Below are 23,177 nucleotides of genomic sequence, written 5' to 3'. Positions count from 1 at the left end.
CGCGCCACCCAGCGCACTGCGCCTGCGCAGCAGCCGCGCAGCGAACGCCGGGAAAGCTCTCTGCCCCCGCCCTGGACTACAACTCCCAGCGGGCAGCGCGCGCCGCCCGCACACCGCCCACCACACGCCGGCAGCAGTAGGGATCGCGCGCTCCCGGCACCGAGCATGGCGCCTCCCGCCCGGTATTGCGTCCCCGGTGAGTGCGGGCATAGGAGCCCCGGGGAGGATGGGGGCGCTCCTGGGGCTGAGGGTGCCCGGGAAGGGGGGGATGTGAGTAGGTTAAGGGGGCGCTCAGAGCTGGAGGCCCCGGGGTGTGGGGGGCATCTCGGGGCAGCGGCTGCCCGGGGCTTGGGGGTCTCCGAGCTGGTGGGGGCTTGAGGCAGGGGGAGGTGATGGCCTGAAGCCAGGAGTGCCGAGGTGAGGGGGGGCGCTCGGAGCTGGGAGTCCTTAGATGGAGGCCTCAGAGCTGGAGTGGGGGGTGTCATGGATACTGTGGTGTCTCGGAGCTAGGGCTGCTCTGGGGAGGGGAGTGACTGGGTTAAGGAGGGGCTCGGAGATGGAGGGGGCAGGGTAGGGAGGAGCTCAGAGCTCAGAATGCCCAGAACTGGGGGTGGCTCAGAGCTTGGGGTGCCCAGGGTGAGGGTCAGACCAGAGCTGAGGGTCCCGAGGTGTGTGCAGGGAGTGGTTTTGAGCTGAAGCCCTATGGTTCAGGGGGGCAAGGAAGGGGAACTCAGAGCTCTGGGGGTACTTGGGGCAGGGGGTGGCTTGGAGCTGGAGGTGTATTGGGTAGCAGTAGGGGTGGCCTGGGTGAGGGATATGGGAGAGGGTGACCTGGAGACAAGGAGCTGTGAAAGGGGGTTTGCCCTAGGGAGTGCAAGAAAGGATGGAACGGAGGGAGGGCTGCCAGAAGTGGGCACCGTGCCTGTGGTGGTCAGAGCCCAGGGACCCTAGAGTGGGATGAGGATGCTTGGTGCCCTGGCAGTGACAGTCTCTGTGCACTGCCCCTCAGGGGAGCGGCTGTGCAGCACAGAGGAGGCCACAGCTGGCAGCGGGACTTATATCCGGCACGGCTTCATCTTCTCCTCGCTGGCTGGCTGCCTGGAGAAGAGGAGCGAAGGGAGTGGGGTGAGCATGGCTACAGGATGCACTGCCCTTCCCTGGAGCCAGCTGCCAGGCACTGAGGCTGTGCAGCCCCTTCCCAGCTGGAGAATTGGGCTCTGACAGTGCCTGTTGTCAGCCTGGTCCCAGGCAATCCTGCGCACGGGTCGTGCCCTGTGCTGACCTCCATGTCTGCTGCCCTGCAGCTACCTGTGGTGTCAGTGGTGAGAGATGCCGAGGCCCAGCTCCTGCCCGATGTGGGGGATGTGGTGACATGCAAGGTAAGGTGACAGAGCAAACTGCCATGGCAGACCATGCGGCCTTTGCTCTCACTGCCCTGTGCTGGCCTCTCGTCCTGTACACATATGAATCACAGAATTGTAGAATGGCTTGGGTAGGAAGGGACCTTAAAGCCCATCTGGTTCCTACCCCCTGCCATGGGCAGGGACAGCTCCCACCAGACTAAGCTGCTCAAAGCCCCATCCAGCCTGGTCTTGGACACTTCCAGGGATGGGGCATCCACAACTTCCCTGGGCAACCTGTGCCAGTGCCTCACCACCCTCATCATGAAGAATTTCTTCCTAATGTCTGATCTAAATCTTGCCCCTTCCAGTTTAAAGCCATTCCCCCTCGTCTTATTACTCTGTGCCCTTGGAAAAAAAGCCCCTCCCTTGCTTTCCTGGAGCCCCTTTCAGTACTGGAAGCTGCTCAAAGGTCTCCCTGGAGCCTTCTCCATGCTGAACAACCCCAGCTCTCTCAGCCTGTCCTCATAGCAGAGGTGCTCTGATCATCTTCGTGGCCTCCTCTGGACCCATTCCCAATTCCATATCCTTATTATGTTGAGGATTCCAGAACTGGACACAATACTCCAGATGAGGTCTCACAAGAGAAGAAGAGGGGCAGAATCACCTCCCTCAACTTGCTGGCCGCACTTCTTTTGATGCAGCCCAGGTTGGCCTTTGGGGCTGCGAGCACACATTGCCAGCTTATGTCAAGTTTGTCATCAATCAGCACCCCTAAATCCTTCTCTGCAGAGCTGCTCTCAGTCATGTTGTCCCCCAGTCTGTATTGAAATCACAGATTGCCCTGACCCAGGTGTAGTACCTTGCACTTGGCCTTGTTGAGCCTTCTGTGGAGTGGGATGAGGAGCCCCTCCGCCCATGGATGCTTTCTTTCTGCACAACTCCCATCAGGACAGAGGCGGCCCAGTCGTTCCCTTGGGTCCCTGGCTCACAGAGAAGCCACATGTTGGCATGCAGGACACCTCCCTGCCCTTGCTGCCTGCCCTGAGGCTGAGGGGAGGTTTTCTGTCACTCTGCCTTCTAGAATGCTTTTTGGGGCAAGGCACATGCAGGGCAGTGCCTGAGGCAGCTCCAGAGGAAGGGTGGCAGAGAGCAGGGATTAGTTTCCTTGTAGTCCTGGTGGTGGGAGAGGGACTGAGGTCACAGCAGGTCTTAGCCTTATTAGTGTTCTTGAGTTGCACAAGTGTCATCTTCCTCTCCTGGCTCACTGCCGGGTGTCTCACTGCCGTCACTTCTATGCTGGGGAGGCGGCCGAGTGAGACCTGAGCTCTGTGGCCCCTGCCCTTTCCCTGCCTGCACCCTGCCCTTTCCCAGCCTGAAGTAGGTGTCCTGGGTTGAGAGCCGGCCCCTGCTGGCATTGATTCCCCTTTTCCTCCTGGCAGGTTTGCAGCATTAACTCCCGTTTTGCCAAGGTGCACATTCTGTACGTCGGCTCCACACCACTGAAGTCCACCTTCCGGGGAACCATACGGTAGGGAGAGGGCTGGGGTCCCTGTGGGACGCATGGCCCAAGTGCCCCATCCTTGAAGCACGAGGAAGGCTTTCCTGAGCAGCGCAACTGGCTGCCCTGGCAGGAGCTTTGCTGTGTGTATTTGTCCAAGTCCTGGCGAGCGCCCAGGGAGGCTAGGGCAGCTCCTGCCGTAGGCTTGAAAATTGCCTTCACTTGCTGGCACTCAGATTCCTTCGTCTCCTTTTTCAGGAGAGAAGATATTCGAGCCACGGAGAAAGATAAGGTCAGTGAGGCTCTGCTGGTGACTCTGCTACCGCAGCTGCCCCCTTCCCTTCTGTTGGTGGGGGACTTGTCCTGCTGCTGCTGAGCACCCTGACATGCTGTGCGGCTCTACGTGCTCTCTCCCTCCCGTGCAGGTAGAAGTGTACAAGAGCTTCCGCCCCGGTGACATAGTCCTGGCCAAAGTCGTATCCTTTCCTCTCCTGCCATGACAGGAGGTTACTGGAGTCTCCTCAGGAGGCCTTTCCCTTAACCCCTCTCTAACCAGATCTCACTGGGGGATGCGCAGTCCAACTACCTGCTGAGCACGGCGGAGAACGAGCTGGGGGTGGTGGTGGCACGCAGTGAGGCAGGTAGGGATAGGAGAGTTCTGCAGTTCTGCCTTGCCCCTGCCTGAGGGGCAGATGATGCCACCTCCTCCCTTCCCATGGGGAAGAAAAGGATTTTGGGAAGGGGACCTCCTGACATGTGGTGTCCCCAGGAGTGCAGATGGTGCCCATCAGCTGGTGTGAGATGCAGTGCCCGCGGACGCACACCAAGGACTTCCGTAAGGTGGCCCGCGTGCAGCCACAGTTTCTGCAGACCTAGCAGTCCCCTCGCCCTGGGGGTCTGCTGGGCAGGGGTCTGAAGGCCTGGAGCAGTTGGATGGGCTATCACTTGCAGGATGGATTTTCTCTTTGTGACTAATAAATATTTTTTGAGAGCGATGTGTGGGGCTCAGATGCAGCCCAGAGGAGGCCCGGGTTGCCCCCAGCCGGCTAGTCTGGCTCCTGGCACGGCAGCTGGGAGGAAACGTGTTCCCAAGCCCAACGTATAAAGGGGAACGACCAGCAGCTTTGCTGCAGTGAGGTGAACGGCAGAGTGCTGGTTTGTGCCTGGGCAGCACTGGCTCCGGGTGCTTGCCTCCCCAGGCTGGTGTTGAGTGCAGAGACCACCACCTCTCTCTCCCTGCCTTGATAACGGTACAGGCGCTGCATCCTTTTAGCCACACACCCTGCCTGCCACTGGGGACAAGGGTGTGCTGCAGCCATAGCCTTAAAACCACAGCAGGGCGTCACCCTTTCTGGCAGGGATTGCAGAGCTCTGCTTTGCTCCCCCAGGACGCCCCATGTCTGCACCATTGCACACACATGCTGGGAGCTCAGCAGAGAAAGGCATAGACACCTCCTTGTTGCGCATGACTTTATTGAACAGGAACAAGACAGCTGCTATGGTCGGACAGTTACACTGACCCCATGCAAGCCTGGGCTTGCAGTGCCGGCAGAAGGGGAGGCCACAGTGACAAGGTCACAAACACAGACGTGGGATGGGGCACAATGGCACCTGCTGCACTGGCAAGATGAGGATGGGCTGTGGCTGGGGGGAAGTATGTGGCAGACATGGACCTCCAGACATCAGGCTCCCTCCCTCACCCTTGTCCAAAGGCAATAAGTTAAAGCAGGGTCTGGCAGAGCTGGGTCCAGAAGCATGAGTACCATGGACCACATGCACCAAACCTCATCCCTTTCAGCGCCTACACATTCCGATCCCTGTACCATGCACCCATGAGGTGATGGGGACCCATCTCAGTTGCTGCCCATGCTGTGCTTGCCCCACTGCTCCCGGGGTGACTAAATCAAGCAACAAAACTACAGTAACGGTGACGAGAGCTGCAGGGAAGCGAAGCAGAGGAGGAGCCTGGCACAGCAAGGGATTGCTCGGCGCATCCCGCTACAGACAAGGCCCAAGGGCTAGGATGTTGGTGCGGAGAGGTGTGTGGTTGCTGCCTGGCAGAGCCAGTGCTCCCTTTTGCACCAGAGCCACACGCACACAGCCCTCGCCCCCGGGCCCACAGGCTGTCTGCAGAGGGAAGCCTGGTCCCAAGGGAATGGGCCTAATCCTAGGGAGCTGCTCCAGCTCCGCAGCTTCAAGTTCCTACGGCTGTGGGGGTGTGCACAGAGGGGCTGGGGGTCGGGGGGGGGGGGCTCTACTACGTGCCAGCTGCCCGCCCTCACTTCTTGACCTTGCCCTGAGCAGCGACAGCCTCCATGGCCTTGCGCACGGTCTCCTCATCCCCCAGGAACTGCATGGGCTTGACAGGTTTCAGGTTCTTGTCCAGCTCATAGACAATAGGGATGCCGGTGGGCAGGTTCAGCTCCATGATGGCCTCTTCCGACATGCCTGCAAACAGAAATGCGATCACTCATCGCCCCACTTGCAGCACTGGCCAACAAACCGTGTGATACCCCCGCAGGGCTAACGTACCTTCCAAGTGCTTGACAATCCCACGCAGGCTATTGCCGTGGGCAGCAATAAGGACTCGCTTGCCTTCTTTGATCTGTGGGACAATTTCCTCATTCCAGAAAGGCAGAGCCCGGGCGATGGTGTCCTTCAAGCTCTCACACGTCGGCAGCTGGTCCTCTGTCAGATCAGCATAGCGACGGTCCTGGGGGAACAGCCATACTTATGCAGCAGCCCAAAATGCCCAGCAATGGGGGAAGGCAGTGGCAAGGCCTTTGTCTCTTCCCCACATTTCTGCACCTGAAGACCCATTTCATGTTGGCAAAGTCGGGCTTGGAAGCAAGAAAGTGCTTTTGAAGTTTGAGGTTGCGAGGCTCCACAGTGCTTGCTCTGGGTGAAGAAACCAGAGCAAATATCCATGCATGGGTCACGGTAGTAATGATTAACAGAGGTGCACCCTCAGCTTCGAGTCTGTTCATGCAATGCTCAGGGGTTCAACTCCCCAGGGAGGGAGCAGGACAAACTCGCTCCGATGCGAATCAGCACCATGCGGCACTGTCACGGCTGCTCAAAAGAGACAGAGGAGACCTTGTCGATGCAGCCAGGCCATGCTGTAGGGAGCTAAGGTGGCTTTTAGGAGCCTTCTGGCCAGGAAGATGGGAGAGCAACACCTCTTACCTTGCTGATGGTGCTGTAGAAGGGGTGATCAGACTGCATGGGAGGCGGGGGGATGTCATATGAGCGCCTCCAGATCTTCACCTGTGCCTCACCATGCTTTGCTGCCGTCTCAGCCTTGTTCAGACCAGTGAGGGCCCCGTAGTGCCTCTCATTCAGGCGCCAGGTTCGGATCACGGGTAACCACATCTGATCAATGGCATCCAGGACGGTCCAGAGGGTGCGGATGGCCCTTTTTTGTACCGAGGTGAAGCAAATGTCGAACTCGTAGCCAGCATCTGTAAAAGAAGGAAGAAATGAGAGCGCGGGGGGGAAGAAAAGACAGCAGGGAGGCGAGTGCCAGGCCTTATGCAACCAGAGAGGGTCGAGAGCAGCGGCCTCACCGCACCGGTAACAGAGGACGTGCTGCTGGTGCCCGAGGCTCCTCCAGCCGTACCGGGAACCCCCACCAGTTCCCGACGCTCCCCCATCCGTACCAGGAATGCCCCTCCGGTGCCCCAGGCTCCCCCATCTGTACCAGGAAAGGCCCCTCGGTGGCCGAGATTCCTTCACGTGTACCGGAACCCCCCTCGGTGTGCGATGCTCCCCTACTCATACCAGCCCCACCCCCACGTCCGAGGCTCCCCGCCCCCCTTCCCCCAGTGTCCGAGGCTCCCCCATCCATACCGCCCCCCCCCCCCAGCACCGCAGGCCCCGAAGCCCTCGCCGTGACGCCCGGTGCGCGTTTCCTCCCCCACATTTTCCCGGTGAGCGGTACCTCGCAGGGCTTCTCCTCCGCGCCGCGCCTCCTGCTGCCCGGCAGGGCTGAGGTCGGCATCGTACCACCCGCTGAAGCGGTTCTCCAGGTTCCAGGCGCTCTCGCCGTGGCGGACGAGGACGAGCCGGTAGGCGGCCATGGCGGCGGCTGCGGGCGGGAGCGAGGGGGGGCCGGTGCGCGCGCTGCCTCCTCACGCGGCCACCGCGCGCGACTGACACCGCCCGCGCCGCCGGGCCCCGCCCCGCGCGCGAAAGGGGGCGTGGCCAACGGGGGGGACCGAGGGGCGCGATTGATTCTGCCCGCGCCGCCAGGCCACGCCCCCTCCTCGCGAGCGCGCTAAAGGGGGCGGGGCCAGAGGGCAGGAGTGAGGTGGCCGGTGCGCGCGCCTGAGGCCGCCTGCATCGCGTCGCTCCGCCCCCTCGGCGCGCGCGTGGCGGAGCACGTAGCGCATGGCGGCGGCGAAGGGCGGTGCGACCTTCAAGGGCGGGGGTGTCACCGCGCCCAGCGACCCCGCGGAGCAGAAGGGCTGGGAGCGACGCCCCCTGCGTCTGGGTTGCCAACAGGATACTGAAAATGCCGGCAAATAAACTCTCTTAGGGTTCGTTTTGGCGTTTTAGGAAGGGAGCATCCTTGTGTGCAGCCCTGGAGTCCCCGGCACGAGGATGTGGAGCTGCTGGAGCGGGTCCAGAGGAGCACAAGGATCATCCGAGGGCCGGAGCTCCTCTGCCGTGGGGACAGGCTGGGAGAGCTGGGGCTGTGCAGCCTGGGAAGGCTCTGCGAGACCTTAGAGCCTCCCAGCACCTGAGAGAGAGAGCTGGGGAGGGGCTTTTCACAAGGGCAGGGAGTGATAGGAGGGGGGGAACGGCTTTAAACTGGAAAGGGGAAGATTTAGATTAGATACCATGAAGAAATTCCTCATGAGGGCAATGAGGCCCTGGCACGGGTTGCCCACGGGAGCTGTGGCTGCCCCATCCCTGGAGGTGTTCAAGGCCAGGTTGGATGGGGCTCTGAGCAGCCTCATCTGGTGGGGTGTGTCCGTGCCCATGGCAGGGGGGTAGAACCAGATGGGCTTTAAGGTCCCCTCCAACCCAAACCACTCCATGATTTTATAATCAGGCCTGGGCAACATGGGAGAGCGATCCCCATCAGCCTCGTGCAGGGAGACAAAAGCAGGAAACAGAATATGTTTCCCACTTAGATGCACATGGATAAATTTTCCCACAGATCTTATGCATGTTATATTACTTTCAAAAAACTAATTTTAATGCTATTGTGAACTTCACCACAGTCAAATCTGTTGCTAATTTGGAGTTTTGGAGCCAGCTCTGCCTGAACTTGCACTTGAGATGAGGAAAGACTCCAAAGAGAGGTGATTACAGAAGGGACAGCTGTTCAGCACAGACCACGTTGGACACAAGATGTGATCACCCCCGAAGAATGAACGCTATCTGGAGAAACACTGCTTGAAAGAAACCCTGCTCCCAGAGCGACCTTCTCTTTCACTTTCAAGAAAGTACAATTACCTACATGAAAGCTTATCTTAAATTAAAAATATTCCGCTTTTTCTAACACTAGCTACTCCCTGTATCCGCCTCTCGTGGCTGCGGCGGCGGCGCCTTCTCCCCCTGCAGCGGGAGCTCAGACGCACTCCTGCTGGCGGATGCCCCTCCCGTCTCCCATCCGAGCCCCAAACGGGAGCGCTCCTGCTTAGCTTCCCCGACGCTCCGCCTCACGCGCCGCGCCCGCAGAGGGCAAAGATGCCCTCACTCAATATGGTGGCAGATACCGGAAGCGGAAGTGGCGGGGCGCGGAGGCACGTGGAGCCGGTTCCAGCATGGCGCGGAGCGGGAGGCTCCGCTCGGGCGCCGCCGCCAAGCTGAAGCGGTGGCGAAAGGGGCACAGCAGCGACTCCAACCCTGAGACCCGCCAGCACCGCCTGGCCGCCCGCAGCCGCTTCTGCAGCCGGCCCGCGGGTGAGGGCAGGGAGACGGGCGGGGGGCAGGGAACGCCCCCCAGTGCGGGCAGCTCCCGGCCGCAGGGGTGCGGCGGGGCGACCCTGTGGTTCCCCAGCTCCTGCGGGAGCAGGAGATCCTAGAGCCGCTGTCCTCCGAGCTGCAGCCCCGGGATGGGGGAGGGGACCGAGCCCACGGTGTAACGAGTGCGTCCTCGTTAACTTCACTGTGACACCAGGCTCGCGGTGATGAAACGGGGCATGGCCTGCAGCAGGGCCAGTGTTACCCTGCGAGGCCCGGTACCGTGCCCTCCCAGCAGCCTGAGCCCCAAGCGGGTCATGGCAGGAGCCGTTCAGCTTCCAAAAGCCCATGGCCGTGTCTGTAAGAGCTGCTGGGGTGTCTGGCATGGAGAGGAACGTGACCAAGACTCCCTCTCAGGAGGCTGCGCTGCAGGGATGACAAACCCCAGAGTATCGCTTTCTGCAAGGGGCTGGATTTCACAACCCTGGCTGCTGTTGGCCAAGGAGATCTTTCTCCTGCACGTGTCGTGCAGCACATGAGTGTCTTCTTGCAGCTGTTTGCAAGCTGGTGTCTGGGACTCAGGGCCATGAAGCATTTGGCTGCTTCATTGCCAGGCAGAAGATAAACGAGGCAGAGTATGTGGAGGACCTCAGCGTTAAAGCCCTGGTACACTCAGATGTGTTTGTGAGGGCGTGATGCTAAGAAGGCCTGTGCCTTAGTTTGCTCTCACAGGGATTGAGAGCTGTATCCTGTTATTGCTACACCTTCTGTCAAGGGGAAGCAGCATCCATGTCTCACGTGCTGGTGATGGGTTCCCGTCGAGCCAGTCTGGCTGGAAGGGGGAGCAGGAGGGATATGGGTAGTTCTGGGGTGAATGGTGGAGCATTGTGACTTTGAGGTCCTGAGTTTATTTTTTCATCCTGGCAGAGAAAAGCAACTTGACGGTAGATGCGGTGAAGCTGCACAATGAACTGCAGTCAGGGTCCCTGCGTTTGGAACGGCCGAGTGACAGCGCACAGCTCCGTATGGAGGAGGATGATGCTGGGGAGGCTGCCACACAGAAGTCCTCTGGCACCTTCCTGAGCGGCCTGAGCGACTGCACCAATGTGACCTTCAGCAAGGTGCAGCGCTTCTGGGAGTCCAACTCTGCTGCTCACAAAGAGGTGCGGACAGGAGCAGGGCTGGGGAAAGGGGACCAGTGGAAATGGCCCGCTGGATGTCAGGCTGAGGGCATTGACCTGCTTCGTTTGCCGCTCGTAGATCTGTGCGGTGCTGGCAGCTGTGACAGAGGTGATCCGCTCGCGTGGAGGCAAGGAGAGTGAAACAGAGTACTTTGCTGCGCTGGTGAGTGACAGTCATGGGGAGGAGGTGTGAGGAGCTGTGGTTGGCAGCATGGGTGGGTGCTCGGGAGGTCTGGTGGAGGAAGGTGCTCTGCTCGTAGCTGAGACCCTGGGTGTTCTTCAGCAGAGATGCTGCTGGTCTGCTCCTGATTTGTCTGCTGCCTGTCCTCAAGAACTGGGGGAGGGCTGACCTGATGTGAACTCCTGCTCCCCATCTAATACCCCTCCTCTGTTCCCAGATGACCACTCTGGAAGCAGTGGAGTCCCCTGAGTCGCTGTCTGCTGTTGCCTACCTTCTTAACCTCGTCCTAAAGCGGTGAGTCGCTGGCAGAGGAGTGGGAAGAGATACCTGGCCCCATCATGGAAGAGGGGCTGTTGCTGTCCCCCTTGCTAGGCTGGGGAAATGACCCAACCAGGACATGCTGAGGATGCAGTTCCCTGTGTGTGTTACTGTCACCAGCTGCCTGCTCTGTGCCCAGCTGATGCACCCCATTCTCCTGGCAGGGTCCCAAGTCCTGTGCTGATAAAAAAGTTCTCGGATGCCTCAAAAGCCTTCATGGGTATCATCTCCTCGCAGGCCTGCAGCAGCTCCACTTCTGCCCTGCGATGGGTGAGTAGCCAAGAAGCAGCTGGGGGTCTGGGGTCGAGCTGCTGCTCTAGGGTGGCGCTGGGGGCTCAGCTGGCGGCTCTTGCAATGAGGGGGTGGTCTCTGTGGATTGGTGTTTATGCTTTTGCTGCTTTCTTGTTGTAGGTCCTCTCTTGCCTGGCCACACTGCTGCGGAAACAGGACTTGGCAGCTTGGACCTACCCTGTCACCCTCCAAGTCTATCATGGTTTGCTCAGCTTCTGCGTTCATACCAAGCCCAAGGTGAGCTCCTGGATTCCCTGGTGGGAATGATACTGCCTCTGGGGCTCTTTTCTGGCACTGGGTATGCCCTCAGGGTCTGTGTCTCCTACCCACCTGTGCTTTCTTTCCCCCAGGTACGGAAAGCAGCGCAGTACGGTGTGTGCTCCATCCTGAGGGGCAGTGAGTTCATGTTTGGAGATGCGGCCCCAGAGCATCACCCCGCAGCACCCTCCACTGCCAAGTTCTGCGTGCAGGAGATCGAAAAAGCTGGAGGTGCGGGGTGCTGGAGCAAGGGATCTGCAGCTGAAGGCAGCAGGGCAGGTTCTGCCGCCATGGGAGAACAGCGATATGAACGGAAAAGGGGAGGGTGCAGCACCCTGGATAACTGGGGAGGATATCAAATGCTGCTAGGGCACCTAGGATGTTTTGGGGGGCACTCAGTCTGTCACACTGCTCTTACTGGAAAGTGGGGAGATGTTCCCCCCAGCTGCATAGGTCAGCCTCCGTGCTGTCATGGGGGCTTTGCCTTGGGCAGGGCTTTGCCACTAGGTACCACAGGGTCAGGCGCTGCTCTGCTCCTGCAGGCATCAAGGAAGCCACCACCACCCTGCACATCCTTGCCCTGCTGCGGGACCTGCTGCCCTGCTTCCCTGCGGCTGTGGTGAAGACCTGCTGTGAGACCTTGCTCCGCGTCATGACCCTCAGTCACGTGGTGAGTGTCCCCATGCAGGAGATGGCGAGGGCAGCCCCTTTCCCCCTCGACTGTGCCCCTGAAAGGCTGAAACCCTCTTGGCTGCTGGCTGGGAGCCTGGAAATGCAGGCTACAGATGCCTGTAGCTAGTCAGCTGGTCTTGCTGACCTGCCTGCTGTGGAAGAGGGAGGATAAAGATGGGGTGTAGTAGTGCTGGGACAGAGGGCATGAAGGGATGCCACTTGTCATGGAGCCCCCATCCTGATGCCATGTCCTTCGCAGCTGGTGACAGAATGCGCCATGCAAGCCTTTCACAGCCTCTTCAGTGCCCAGGCCAGCGTGGCCTGCCTGCCAGCTGAGCTGAACGCCCAAATCATCACCGTGAGTGTGGGGAGCTGGCATGGGGAGGGATGGGGCTGGCAGTGCCACAATACCCACCCACTTTCTGCTTCCTCAGGCCCTCTATGACTACGTGCCCAGTACGAGTGACCTGCAGCCGCTGCTGACCTGGCTGACCACCATGGAGCGGGCTCACATCAACCTGGGCAGGTGTGGGCAGGGGCTGTGGCTGGGCAGGAGGAGCAGTGGCTGCTCACTCTCTCACCTGCTTTGTCTCTTTTCTCCAGGCTGCAGAAGGACCTGTGCTGGGCTCACCTGCCCCGCCTTTTCTCAGCTGCCATGAACTGCTTCCTCTCCTCACACTCCCAGGTGGTGTCAACAGCAGCACAGACACTGGAGGTACCACACAGGGGTGTCTCTACCTGGGAGTTTGGGGCTTGTCAGGGGATGGTTTGCCACTCTGGTCCACTGCTGCCCAATTTTCCCTCCATGTCCTTGCAGACCATTCTGAGCGAGTGTGTTGCTCCCCACATGGAGGACCTGGGCACCGTCTCTGCATCTGCCCCAGCCCCTGCTGCCTACCTGTGCAAGATGTTCAAGTGAGGAGCGATGGTGTGGAAGAGACTGGCCCTAAGGGCCTGGCTGAGCTCTGAGCAACTTCTGCCTGCTCCCTGATCAGCGCTGGGCTGGTCCCTGCCAACATGACCATCTCCTCTCTCCTTCCCAGATCAGTGGAGGACGGCCTGACATATCGCTTCCACGCAGCATGGGATGAGGTGCTGCGGGTGCTGGAGGTCTTCTTTGAGACATGTGGGAAGCAGTGCCACCCCATCATGAGGAAGGTGAGCCAGGCCAGGGGGACACAGAGGTGTCAGGTTCACGCCCAGAGGCAGGTGGGGTGGCAGCAGTGCTGCCTGGGCTCTGTTGCCCTCTCTGGCTGTGTGGTGGGGCTGTCCCAGCGCCTACCCTACTGCCTGTGCATGGGCAGGGTGTGCACAGCTTTGGGCAATTAGCAAGGGGACATGTAAGGCATCTGGCATCCCTGGGCAAGAAATAATGAGTGACACGTGCCAGACTTCCCTTCATGGCTCCTCTGTGACCGTCCTGCTTTGTCCCCCACAGTGTCTCCGATCCCTGTGTGACCTACGTCTCTCCCCACACTTCCCCTACACCACTGAAGTAGACCAGGCAGTGGGGGCTGCCGTGAGTGCCATGGGCCCTGAGGTGCTGCTGGAAGCCGTACCCCTGGAGATTGATGGCAAAGAGTAAGTACAGTCCCGGGGTAGCAATTTTGCAGCCATTTGTTATTTTCCTGTTCAGTCCCCATGTGGCACTGGAAGTGACTGGCTCTGCTGAGCTTCCCTGTGCCTGGCTCTGGGGCTGGGGGGAGGTGCCCAGTGCGCAGGGGCTGATGCTGGCAGTGCCCCATGTTCCCCTGACCCGTGCCTTACCTCCCCAGGGAGACGCTGGATTTCCCCCGCAGCTGGCTCCTGCCAGTGCTGCGGGATTACGTGCAGGGTGCACGTCTTGGCTTCTTCACCAGCTACTTCTTGCCCTTGGCAGCTTCCCTGAAAAGCAGAGGTGAGGAGGGTGGCATGGCAGGGGTCCCAGCGGCTGTGGTCCTGGGCTGCTGGGAGCCCTAGGGGGCTCTGGAGGACATCCCTTCCTTCCCTTGGGGTGGAGCAGGGCTTTGCCACCCCTGCTCATCACTCCCTTCTGTTTTGCAGCCCTGGAGTTTACACAGGCGGGGAAGAGCGTGGAGGCCAAGATCTATGACACGCTGCAGTGGCAGGTAATGAGGAATGCTCAGGAGTCCTGCTGTGGCGTATCTGTGGTGCCAAGCTGGGGACCAGTAATTCTGGCAAAGGGTGCTGGCCTTCCACCTTTCTCATTGCCTTCCAGGTCTGGACCCTGCTACCCGGCTTCTGCACCCACCCCACAGACGTGCTGGGGGCCTTCAAGGGTCTGGCGCGCACTCTGGGCATGGCTATCAGCGAGCGCCCGGACCTGCGCCCCACCGTGTGCCAGGCCTTGCGCACCCTCATCCACAAAGGATGCGTGACAGGTTGGAGGGACACACAGACCCTCGGGGGGAGTCTCTGTCTCCGGTGGTGACCCAGAGAGGGTTGCTGCTGATCTGTACCCTCTTTTCTTCCTGTCCCTAGATGCGGAGCGGGCAGAAGTGGGTCGCTTTGCCAAAAATTTCCTGCCCATCCTGTTCAATGTGTACAGCCAGCCCGAGGAGGATGGGAGCAACAGCGCTCAGCGCCGCTCTGTGCTGGACACTGTCCGAGCTTACCTGACCATCACTGAGCCCCAAGTAAGGGGGCCTGGGGCAGGAGGATGGGCTTTGCAAGCTCAGGCCAGCATCTCCTAGCTGAACCCAGCTGATGGGGCTACGGTGGGTGCTTGACTGGAGAGAACAAGAAGACAGAGGCTGAGCAGAGAGCAGCCCTTGCCTGCCCTCATGGGGAGAGAGCCCTTCCCAGGAGTGGTCTGGGATTTCCCAGTCTTGCAGCCACATCTAGCACATCATGCATAAGCCCTTTGGGAATTTGTCCAGGTGTTTTTGGACCTGTGGTGGTTCTGGTCTCTGCAGAGATTGCAAACACTTGTAAAAGCACTCCATTCAGTCAGTTCTGACCGTGCTCTGTGTACCTGCCCTGCAGATGGTGTGTGGGTTCCTGCAGAAAGCCAGTGAGAAGCTGACCAGTTCTGAGAACTCCGAGTTTGCCAGGTAACACCTTAATGGGTAAAGCTGCTCATTTCCTCACAGTGAGCAGCACTGGGGCACTTGTACTGTCCTGTGAGGGATGTGCTGCTCTTGTGCAATCGACAAGACTTGCAGGCAGAGTCCCAGCTTGGTTGGGCAGGGTTAGTGATGCTGCAATTGCTCATCTGTGTGTCTTCTGCTGCAGGCTCTCCATCCTGGACCTGGTGGTGGCAATGGCGCCCTACGCAGATGAGCAGTCCCTAGACTCCCTGTACCGCACTATCCAGCCTTCCCTTCAGGTGAGTCAGGGGGTGCAGTGGGGCACCATTTGCTTGCCGCTAGCTTGGACCCGTGCTCTGTAGGGCTGAGCAGCAGCTGTAGGGGACGAGTCTGTGCTGGATGGTGCAGGGTGCTGCGAGGGTCCCTCCGGACACCATGGCAAGGGGCTGCCCTGACAGCAGGGAGGTTTTGGCTGTCCCTGCAGAGCAAGGAGCGCAGTATGCAGAAGAAGGCGTACCGCGTGCTGGAGGAGGTGTGTGCCGCTCCTCATGCCCCCTGCCAGGCCTTCGTCCGCTCCCACCTCCGGGATCTGCAGGCAGTGCTGCTGGACTCGCTCAAGACCGCGGCATCCCCAGCCAAGAGGGTGAGAGCAAGGGCTGCTGCAGCTGAGCTCAGCTGCTGCCAGAAGAGGACGGGGCGGGTAGCGGGGGCAGCCTGGTGTGTGTCCCTGAGTGTACCAATGCTGGGCTGTTTCTTTCCCCAGCCCCGGCTGAAGTGCCTGTTCCACATTGTGAAGCAGCTCTCTGCAGAGCATGAGCCCTTCATCACCGCCCTGGTCCCAGAGGTGAGCGTGGTCCCTGGGGTGACCTGGCTGGTTCTGGCTGTGGGGGTGCAGCAGCAATGTGACATGCTCGTGTGCCTCCAGGTCATCTTGTGCACCAAGGAGGTGTCGGTGGGGGCTCGCAAAAACGCTTTCATGCTGCTCGTGGAGATGGGGCATGCCTTCATCCGCTTTGGACCCACGCCTCAAGGTGAACTCCAGCTCCCCTTGCTCAGCCCCATAACTGCTCCGGCCCCAGGGGAACTGGGCCGATGCCCAGCACCCTGGTGGAGCGGGCCAGGGCTGCTGCTGGGCAGAGGGTGCATAGGGACCTGAGTCACTCCCTTCCTGCAGAGGCCATGCAGCGGTTCCTGCTCCTTGTCTATGCGGGGCTCACAGGCTCGGTCACCATGATCAGCTGCACAGTGCTGGCACTGACCCGCCTGTTCTTCGAGTTCAAAGGTGAGTGGCAGGTGGAAGGCTGGGGGATCCGGTGCAGTGCAGGGGGACGAGGCAGAGTCCTCTGGCAAAGGCACGTGCCGAGAGGAGACCAGCTGTGGCTGAGCCCTGCCATCATTGTAGATCAGCTGGAGCTGAGCGTGGTGGAGCAGCTCCTGCAGAATGTCTGCCTACTGGTGGCCTCTCGCACACGGGACGTGGTGAAGGCGGCCCTGGGCTTCCTGAAGGTCACACTGCTGCTGGTGGACACCAAGCTGCTGGCCAAGCACATCCAAACAATGGTGAGATCTCGCGCAGTGTGCCTTGAGAATGCTGATGGGGCAGAGCTGGGGCTGGTTTGGGCAGCTGGGGGCACCCCTAGCTGCACCCTACCTCTGCCTGGGATCCAGGGCATGACCTTGATGTCGGTGACTGAGAAGGAGTGAGGAGTCCTCTCTGCCTCTCTCCTGAATGCTGGCATGGACCTGCCAGAGAGCCCCTGTGAACCTGCCCTGAGGTGGATGTGGGGAGAAGGCAGAAGGGTGAGCAGGGAAAGGGAGAGGCAGAGTGCTCTGGTGTTAAAGGTCTCTCCATCCTGGCAGCTGGAGGCCCTGGGGAACCTCTCAGATGACATGAGACGCCACTTCCGCATGAAGCTGCGAAACCTCTTTACCAAGTTCATCCGCAAGTTTGGGTGAGCTGGGGGCTCCTAGGTTGTGCTGGAACCACACCAGAGCAGCAAGGGAAGCAGTGTAGGAAGAGGCAGGCACTGACCGCTTTCTGTATGCTTCTCAGTTTCGAGCTGGTGAAGGGGCTGCTGCCAGCTGAATACCATAAAGTGCTGGTTAACATCCGCAAGGCAGAAGCCCGGAACCGCAAGCAGCGTGCCCTGAGGAAGGCAGCTGCAGATACAGATGAAGAGGAGGCACCACCACCACAGCCCAAAGGAGACAGGTAAAGATAGGCCAGGAGTGAAGGAACAGTCCTGTCAGATCTGGGGATGGGGACATCTCCAGCACTGGGGTTGCTGCATACTGTGGGGCAGGCTGGGGTCTGCACCCTTGGGCTTATTCCATTTCCATCATCCTCTCCCTTTGGCCAGCATGGAGGAGATCCTGGCTGACTCAGAGGACGAAGAGGAGGAAGAAGAGGAACGGCAGCGGAGCAAGGAGTGGAAGAAGCAAGCACGGCAGAAGGGCCAGGCCTGGCTGAAGGAAGGGGAAGAGGATGAGCCCCTCAATTTCCTGGACCCCAACGTGTCCCAGCGGGTTCTGGGTAAGAAGCAGAGCTTCAGATGTGACTGGGGTGGGAGGGACAGGGCGGGAGCTGGTGTGAGGCACAGGGTCTTAGAGGGTGTGACTGCCCCCAAGAGCAGATCCTTCCCCAAGTCCTAACCTAACTCTCTGTGATCAGCCACCAAGCCAGGCCCCAGGCGATCCAGAGGAGTGAGCCATGACTTCCAGGTGTCTGAGGATGGGCGCCTGATCATCCAGGAAGAAGAGGAGGAGGAGGTGGACGATGATGAAGCCAAAGGTACTGCATAAGCTGGCGGGGGCCATGCCAGTCTTGCCCTGGTACTCTGAATGGTTTTCCTCCTGCCACCCATATGTGGGAGCTTGAGGAGGGATGTGGGTGGGAGCAGCAGGGGTTGGTGTGGCCTTGTGTCACACTTGGTGGCTCTCTTGTGGACCACTGCCACCCACGGAAGGCCGGCTAGAAGGGGATGTGGGGGCTGGCACAGTACAGGGGGCTCTCCTACGCCTGCATCCTGCATTGACCCTTTTGTCCTGTGTTGCAGGAGTGGACGAGGAGATAGCGGATGTGCTGCAGGATGTGGGTCTTCGCAGTGTGAGTAGGGGGCTTGTCCTGAGGACATGCTGGGGGAACTCGGTTGTGCTAAATGCTTGCCTGTACTGTGGCAGCTGCAGCTCTGCCCAAGAGGCTAGAGGGGACACTGGGTATATGCCAACTGCTGCTTGGAGGGCTGGGGGAGGCTGGCTGGGGCAGGGGACATTAGCAGGCAGTATGGAAGGTCTCTAGCTCCTCATGGGAGGAAGCAGGAGGTCAGGGGACTGTGGGAGGGTAGAGCTGCAAGGACAAGCCAGCTGCAGGGTCCCTGCTGCCTTCTTCTGCAGAAGAAAAGCCAGAAGCGTCGGTTCAGAGAGGAGCCAGACGATGAGGAGCCTGAGGCCAGGACCTACTCTCAGTACAGACGTGAGTCCTTAACCTGTTTCCAGTCTGGGGTTCCTTAGGGGTGTCAGAACCACGTACCCATCTTACTGGCTGCTCCAGAGCAGGTGGAGCAGAGATCTTTGCTTGTGAGAAATGGTCTCCCTTCTCTGCTGTCCTCATACCCAAGAGCTGGAGGCAAAACCAACAACAGCTTCCCCAGCCCTGGCGCATTCTAGCACAGGAAATGGGAAGGGGAAGCCCCATGACCCCTTTTCAACACACATTCCCTCTTTCCCAGCTGGAGGCTCTGGGATCCACAGGCAGCTGCACAAGGAGCCAGCCTTTGGTGCAGAGTACAGATCCAAGGTAAGGGACCTGGGGGGTCACAGGGCTGGGTGGGGAGATGTCTGGGGCTCTGTTGGGGCAAGATTGCTGCTGGCACTCGAGGCAGAAAGGTGAAGGTCTGGTCCAGCCATGCTGAAGCTTGTGGCGATAAATCTCCGCTTCAAGAGGAGTTGCCAAACACTCAGTACCTGTGAACATTTCCAGCCCATCCTGGAGTCCTGGCCCTGCTCTTGCCCTGGCCAGAGCTGCTCGGTGCTTAAAGCAGGTGTCTGTAGCATCATCTGAGTGGGAAATCAGCTCCAAAGGCCCACATGCTCAGCTGGCACCTCACTACAATATAGTCATTGAGGTGGCTGGATGCCAGGGTTACACCAGAACAGGGACATGTGCATCTACTCTTCATGCTGCATCTTCTCCCATGTCACTGTCCTTCCACAGAAAGGCAAAGGTGACGTGAAGAAGAAAGGACAGCTGGATCCCTATGCTTACATCCCCCTGAACAGAGCTAAACTCAACAGAAGGTGAGACTAGCCACGAAGGGCTCAGAGAGGGGAATGGGGCCAAATCATGGGTTTGATCCTGCTTTTCATTGTTATGGAGTTTTGTGGGTCTGGGAACTCCCTACCAGCCTCTGTACTGCTCCTTGTGGAGCTCTGACCATCCCTGTGCTTTGATTGTGCCCGGTCCCCATGCCAACCCAGCCTCCTGCTCCTTCTTCCCTCCAGGAAGCGGGCGAAAATGCAGGGCCAGTTCAAGGGACTGATGAAGGGTGCCCAGCGCGGGGCCAGAGCTGGCCGCAGGAGCCATCTGAAGGCCCAGCGTCCCTGAGGAGCCTCAAGTGTTCTGCTTGCACCTGCCCAAAGATGGACAGCCCCTGTGGCCTCTGGACCACCTCGTGAGCGGAGCAGGGGCAACTTCTCTACAGAAGATGGCCTACATCTGTTAGAGACTCACTGGGAAGCCATCCCATCGATTGCAGACTCTTGGCCCAAGTCTGGCTCTCCTGTGTCTGGAGGAAGATGCTGAGTGTCAGGTGCAGGGGCGTGTGTGTGTGTGTGAGAGAGCAAGTAATGTGTAATGATTTCTCTATATTGATAAATACCTACTGTTCCTACCCAGCCCAGATTCCTCCTCTCTTTTCTTTAAGAGCTGTGCGCATGGTGTTCCCTGTGCTCTGCCTGGTGCTGCAGGTCCTTGTGTGCTGCAGCACTGCGCCCTGTGGGGCTCCTGCCTGCCTGGACTGCATCCCTGTCCCCCGCCTGGGGCTTGCTTGGGGGCTGCCAGGAGCAACGCTGCACTACAGAGCAGTGAGGCACTGCCATGTCCTCCTGGCAGACATGCAGCAGGGCTGAATCGTGGGGTTGGCCAAAGAGAGAAGCCGGAGATGGTAAAAAGTTCTTTGCTACAACCAGTTTCCTTATACAAACTCCCTCTTGGCAGCATCTTCTCCTAGATGAACAGGGTCCCAGCCTGGGGATCTGTGCCATGGGCGGCATGTCTGCCATTTGGCTGCCACTGCTTTTGGTCCTGAAACTGGCTGGAAAACCATGTCTTGTCCTTTCCCTTACTTGTGAGAGCTGAGAAAAGACCTTTCCTCTGCTCTGACCACCCCCTGCCAGCTGGAGCCTGAGCAGGGCAAATAATCCTCGAACTTTTTAGCTGCCCAGCCATCTCAGGTTGGCCTGAGCATCTGTTCTTGCCTGGTTACTTCTGCACTGAGCCCAAAAGATTTTGGCCAAATTCATGCTGAAGAGAACAGAGCTGGATATAGGCCGCATTGCTAACACTGCAAAGAACATGTGTATTTGTGAACATAGCTGGCTTTCCCTTCCTCCTCTATATTAAAAAGCCTTTAGTCCTTTGTTATTTCCTACTGTGGTAGCTTACATGCTGGAATTGCAACGCTTCTCAGTCTCTTAATAAGCTAAAGGGATTGTGCTTGTTCAGCTTCTTACTGCAGGCTTCTTTCTGGAGGCTGCAAATCCAGTTTTGTGGCTCTCTTATGTGCTTTTTGTTTTGTTCTGAGATCCTTTTAAAGGCCTAGGGGTGGAGGAGGAGCTCTTGTACTGGTATTGCTTCTGTCTTGTCGGGAGCACTGTCCTGTTCCTGCTTCACTACCCAGTTCTCTCACTGAAACCCTTGAGCCCCAGGACCATGTTGACTTGCTGCTGCTGTAATCCTGCCAGAAGGGAACCCACAGGCTGGCTTATGGGACAGGCATCTCCAGCAGCACCTCCAGCAGCACCTCCTGACCGTGTTCAGTCAGTAGAAGCTGCATCCATCTTCCTCCACTGCTTGAGCCCTGGCCTGATGCCACCCTGCCCCTGAGGGCAGCACAGAAGGAGACAGGCAGCAGTTCACCTTCTTTCCCCTAACACCTCTAACAAGCAGCTCCAGGCCCACCAGAGCTATCTGTCTTTCTGCTTTCTCTCCTTGGACATGAGGCCTGGAGAAGGCTGTAGCTAATTCCTTTAAAAGCTCCAGATTACTCACTGCATTGTTCTTCATTTGCATGTTGTTCCTTAAATTAGTGCATGCCTGCCTGGAACAGGAGTTTCATTAGCACAGTAGCACAGAGGATGCTGTTCGCCTGCGCTGGTGTCCAGAAAACAGATTCTTCCACAGCAACATCTTGTTAATCAGCTAATTAATCATGTAATGCAACAGAAACCCTAGGAGAGGAGACGTCATCCTGCCCAGGGACGCTGGCTGCGAGTCAAGCCTGCTCCCCACAGCATCTGTCCCTGGCAGGAAGCAGAGCTGCCTCTCAGGGGCCTGCAGGAGCCTGGGCACAACTCTCTGCTCTGAGGCAGGGTGAGGGGTGATGTGGGGTCCTGCCTCCCACAGATACCAGCTACAAATATTTTGCAGCTACCTGCAGAGAAACACAAGACGGGGACCTGGAGCGATGCCTGCCTTTTGTTGCTCAAGCTGGGAGGTGGCTGGAGGCTATTTCTTCACTCAGCGTGCCATTAAACCGTGCAGCTGCTTTCCATAGGCTACAGCAGGCACTGGAAGTATACGTGTTCAGCTATGCTTGGGGAGGAAATTGTCACGAAGGGTTCTTAACCTGGCAGATACCAGCTGTGCTGGCTGCATGGCCCCTGGACTGGCTGGGACAGTTGCAGATGCCCACATTAAAGTTTTAAGGCTTAAAATCAGGAGAAGGAACACATCGTTGTTTCCTTACACTAGAAGCTACGTGCCTGGGCTGTGTCCCGTGTAGGATGCTGCTGAATGAGACACATGTCCCATGGGGTTGTACCCTTGCAGCATACAGCTGGATCACCACCTCCCCACAGCACGCTGCAGCGCCTCTGGGGCTCCTCAGCTCAGTCAGGATTCTGCACAGAGCAGGATGCAGGATGGGAAAACCCACCTGGGGGCAGCAGCAGGAGAGGAACCTTGATGTTTATGCTGAAATGATTGGCAGTGAGATAATTAAGTGTTGAGGTTTAAACTGCCAAGAGAACACTCCTGAAATCTAGTCAGTTAAAAAAATCATAGAATCATAGAATAGTTCGGGTTGGAAGGGACCTTAATACCTATCCAGTTCCAATGCCCCTGCCATCAGCAGGGACACCTCCCACCAGACAAGGTTGCCCAAGGCCCTGTCCAACCCGGTCTTGAACAGCTCCAGGGATGGGGCAGCCACAGCTTCCCTGGGCAATCACTACCCTTAAAGTAAAAAAATTCTTACTAATACCTAATCTAATCCCCACCCCTTTTCAGCTTAAACCTATTACCCCTTGTCCTATCCCTGCAGTCCCTGATAAAGATCATATCCTAAGCACTTAATCTACTTGTCTTTTAAAGACCTCCAGGAATGGTGACTCAACTACCTCCCTGGGCAGCCTCTGACAGTGCTTGATAACCCTTTTAGTGAAAAAATTTTTCCTAATGTCCAATCTAAACTTCCCCTGACGCAGATTGAGGCCATTCTCTCTCAGGTGTCCTATCACCTGTCACTTGGGAGAACAGACCAACACTCACCTTATTATAACCTCCCTTCAGGTAACTGTAGACAGTGATAAGGTCTCCCTTCAGTCTTGTCTTCCCTGTTAGCCTGGTTCCTGCAGCCATCTCTCATAAAGCTTGCTCTCCAGCCCCTCCACCAGCTTTGTTGCCCTTCTCTGGACACGCTCCAGCACCTTAATGTCCTTCTTGTGGTGAGAGGCCCAAAACTGAACACGGTATTTGAGGTGCAGCCTCACCAGTGCTGAGTACAGGGGGACAATGACTTTCCCGGTCCTGCTGGTCATGCCGTTTCTGATACAGGCCAGGATGCCACTGACCTTCTTGGCCACCTGGGCCACTGCTGGCTCATGTTCAGCCACTGTCAACCAACAGCCTCAGGTCCTTCCCTGCCAGGCAGCTTTCCAGCTACTCTTCCCCAAGCCTGTAGTGGTGCATAGGGTTGTTGTGTCCCAGGTGCAGGACTCCGCTCTTGGCCTTGTTAAACCTCATCAAAAAGAAACAAACGCGTTTTCCAGCCTCCCATGTCTCCTACCCAGAGCCCCCTCTCGCCTACAACTCCCAGCATGCAGAGCGGCGGGCGTCCCTGCCTACATGTCCCAGCATGCAGCGCGGCGGGCACTCTCCCCCCCGTCCGCGTGCGCTTTGGGGGCGGTTGCCCGTTCGAACTGACCAATGGCGAGGGGGAGGCGTGAGTGGCAGCCAATGAGAAGGGGTATCGCAGCGAGGGGGCGTGGCCTGGT

The 23,177-nt window shown here is 58.5% G+C and overlaps 3 protein-coding genes across 3 annotated transcripts; 2 read left to right on the top strand and 1 right to left on the bottom strand.

Annotated features, from left to right (window-relative positions):
• Window positions 1-84: 84 nt before the first annotated feature.
• On the top strand, window positions 85-3,830 carry EXOSC1 (exosome component 1). The gene is made up of 8 exons (XM_054071638.1): window positions 85-196; window positions 1,010-1,125; window positions 1,305-1,379; window positions 2,783-2,871; window positions 3,100-3,133; window positions 3,267-3,317; window positions 3,398-3,482; window positions 3,611-3,830. Exons 1-8 carry the CDS (start codon window positions 166-168, stop codon window positions 3,715-3,717), a joined length of 588 nt encoding a protein of 195 aa, XP_053927613.1. The 5' UTR covers window positions 85-165; the 3' UTR covers window positions 3,718-3,830.
• A 466-nt stretch (window positions 3,831-4,296) lies between these two features.
• PGAM1 (phosphoglycerate mutase 1) lies at window positions 4,297-7,012 on the bottom strand. Its single transcript, XM_054072271.1, has 4 exons — window positions 6,782-7,012; window positions 6,028-6,302; window positions 5,374-5,554; window positions 4,297-5,289 (listed from the first exon to the last, which is right to left on the bottom strand). The coding sequence occupies exons 1-4, from the start codon at window positions 6,918-6,920 to the stop codon at window positions 5,120-5,122; spliced, it is 765 nt and encodes a 254-aa protein (XP_053928246.1). The 5' UTR covers window positions 6,921-7,012; the 3' UTR covers window positions 4,297-5,119.
• Window positions 7,013-8,582: 1,570 nt separating this feature from the next.
• On the top strand, window positions 8,583-19,742 carry RRP12 (ribosomal RNA processing 12 homolog). Its single transcript, XM_054072220.1, has 34 exons — window positions 8,583-8,754; window positions 9,682-9,917; window positions 10,015-10,098; window positions 10,334-10,410; window positions 10,599-10,704; window positions 10,846-10,962; window positions 11,076-11,214; window positions 11,526-11,653; window positions 11,915-12,013; window positions 12,090-12,181; window positions 12,259-12,370; window positions 12,473-12,570; window positions 12,699-12,813; window positions 13,094-13,236; window positions 13,431-13,552; window positions 13,699-13,763; window positions 13,874-14,036; window positions 14,137-14,291; window positions 14,641-14,708; window positions 14,890-14,983; window positions 15,169-15,327; window positions 15,448-15,528; window positions 15,610-15,715; window positions 15,859-15,966; window positions 16,087-16,244; window positions 16,545-16,636; window positions 16,738-16,896; window positions 17,045-17,217; window positions 17,356-17,475; window positions 17,741-17,790; window positions 18,078-18,156; window positions 18,413-18,480; window positions 18,898-18,980; window positions 19,185-19,742. Exons 1-34 carry the CDS (start codon window positions 8,616-8,618, stop codon window positions 19,285-19,287), a joined length of 3,891 nt encoding a protein of 1,296 aa, XP_053928195.1. The 5' UTR covers window positions 8,583-8,615; the 3' UTR covers window positions 19,288-19,742.
• Window positions 19,743-23,177: the final 3,435 nt, after the last annotated feature.

Source organism: Cuculus canorus, chromosome 7 (assembly GCF_017976375.1).
Source record: "Cuculus canorus isolate bCucCan1 chromosome 7, bCucCan1.pri, whole genome shotgun sequence".
Taxonomy (NCBI): domain Eukaryota; kingdom Metazoa; phylum Chordata; class Aves; order Cuculiformes; family Cuculidae; genus Cuculus; species Cuculus canorus.
This window is presented reverse-complemented; position numbering and strand designations above follow the sequence as displayed.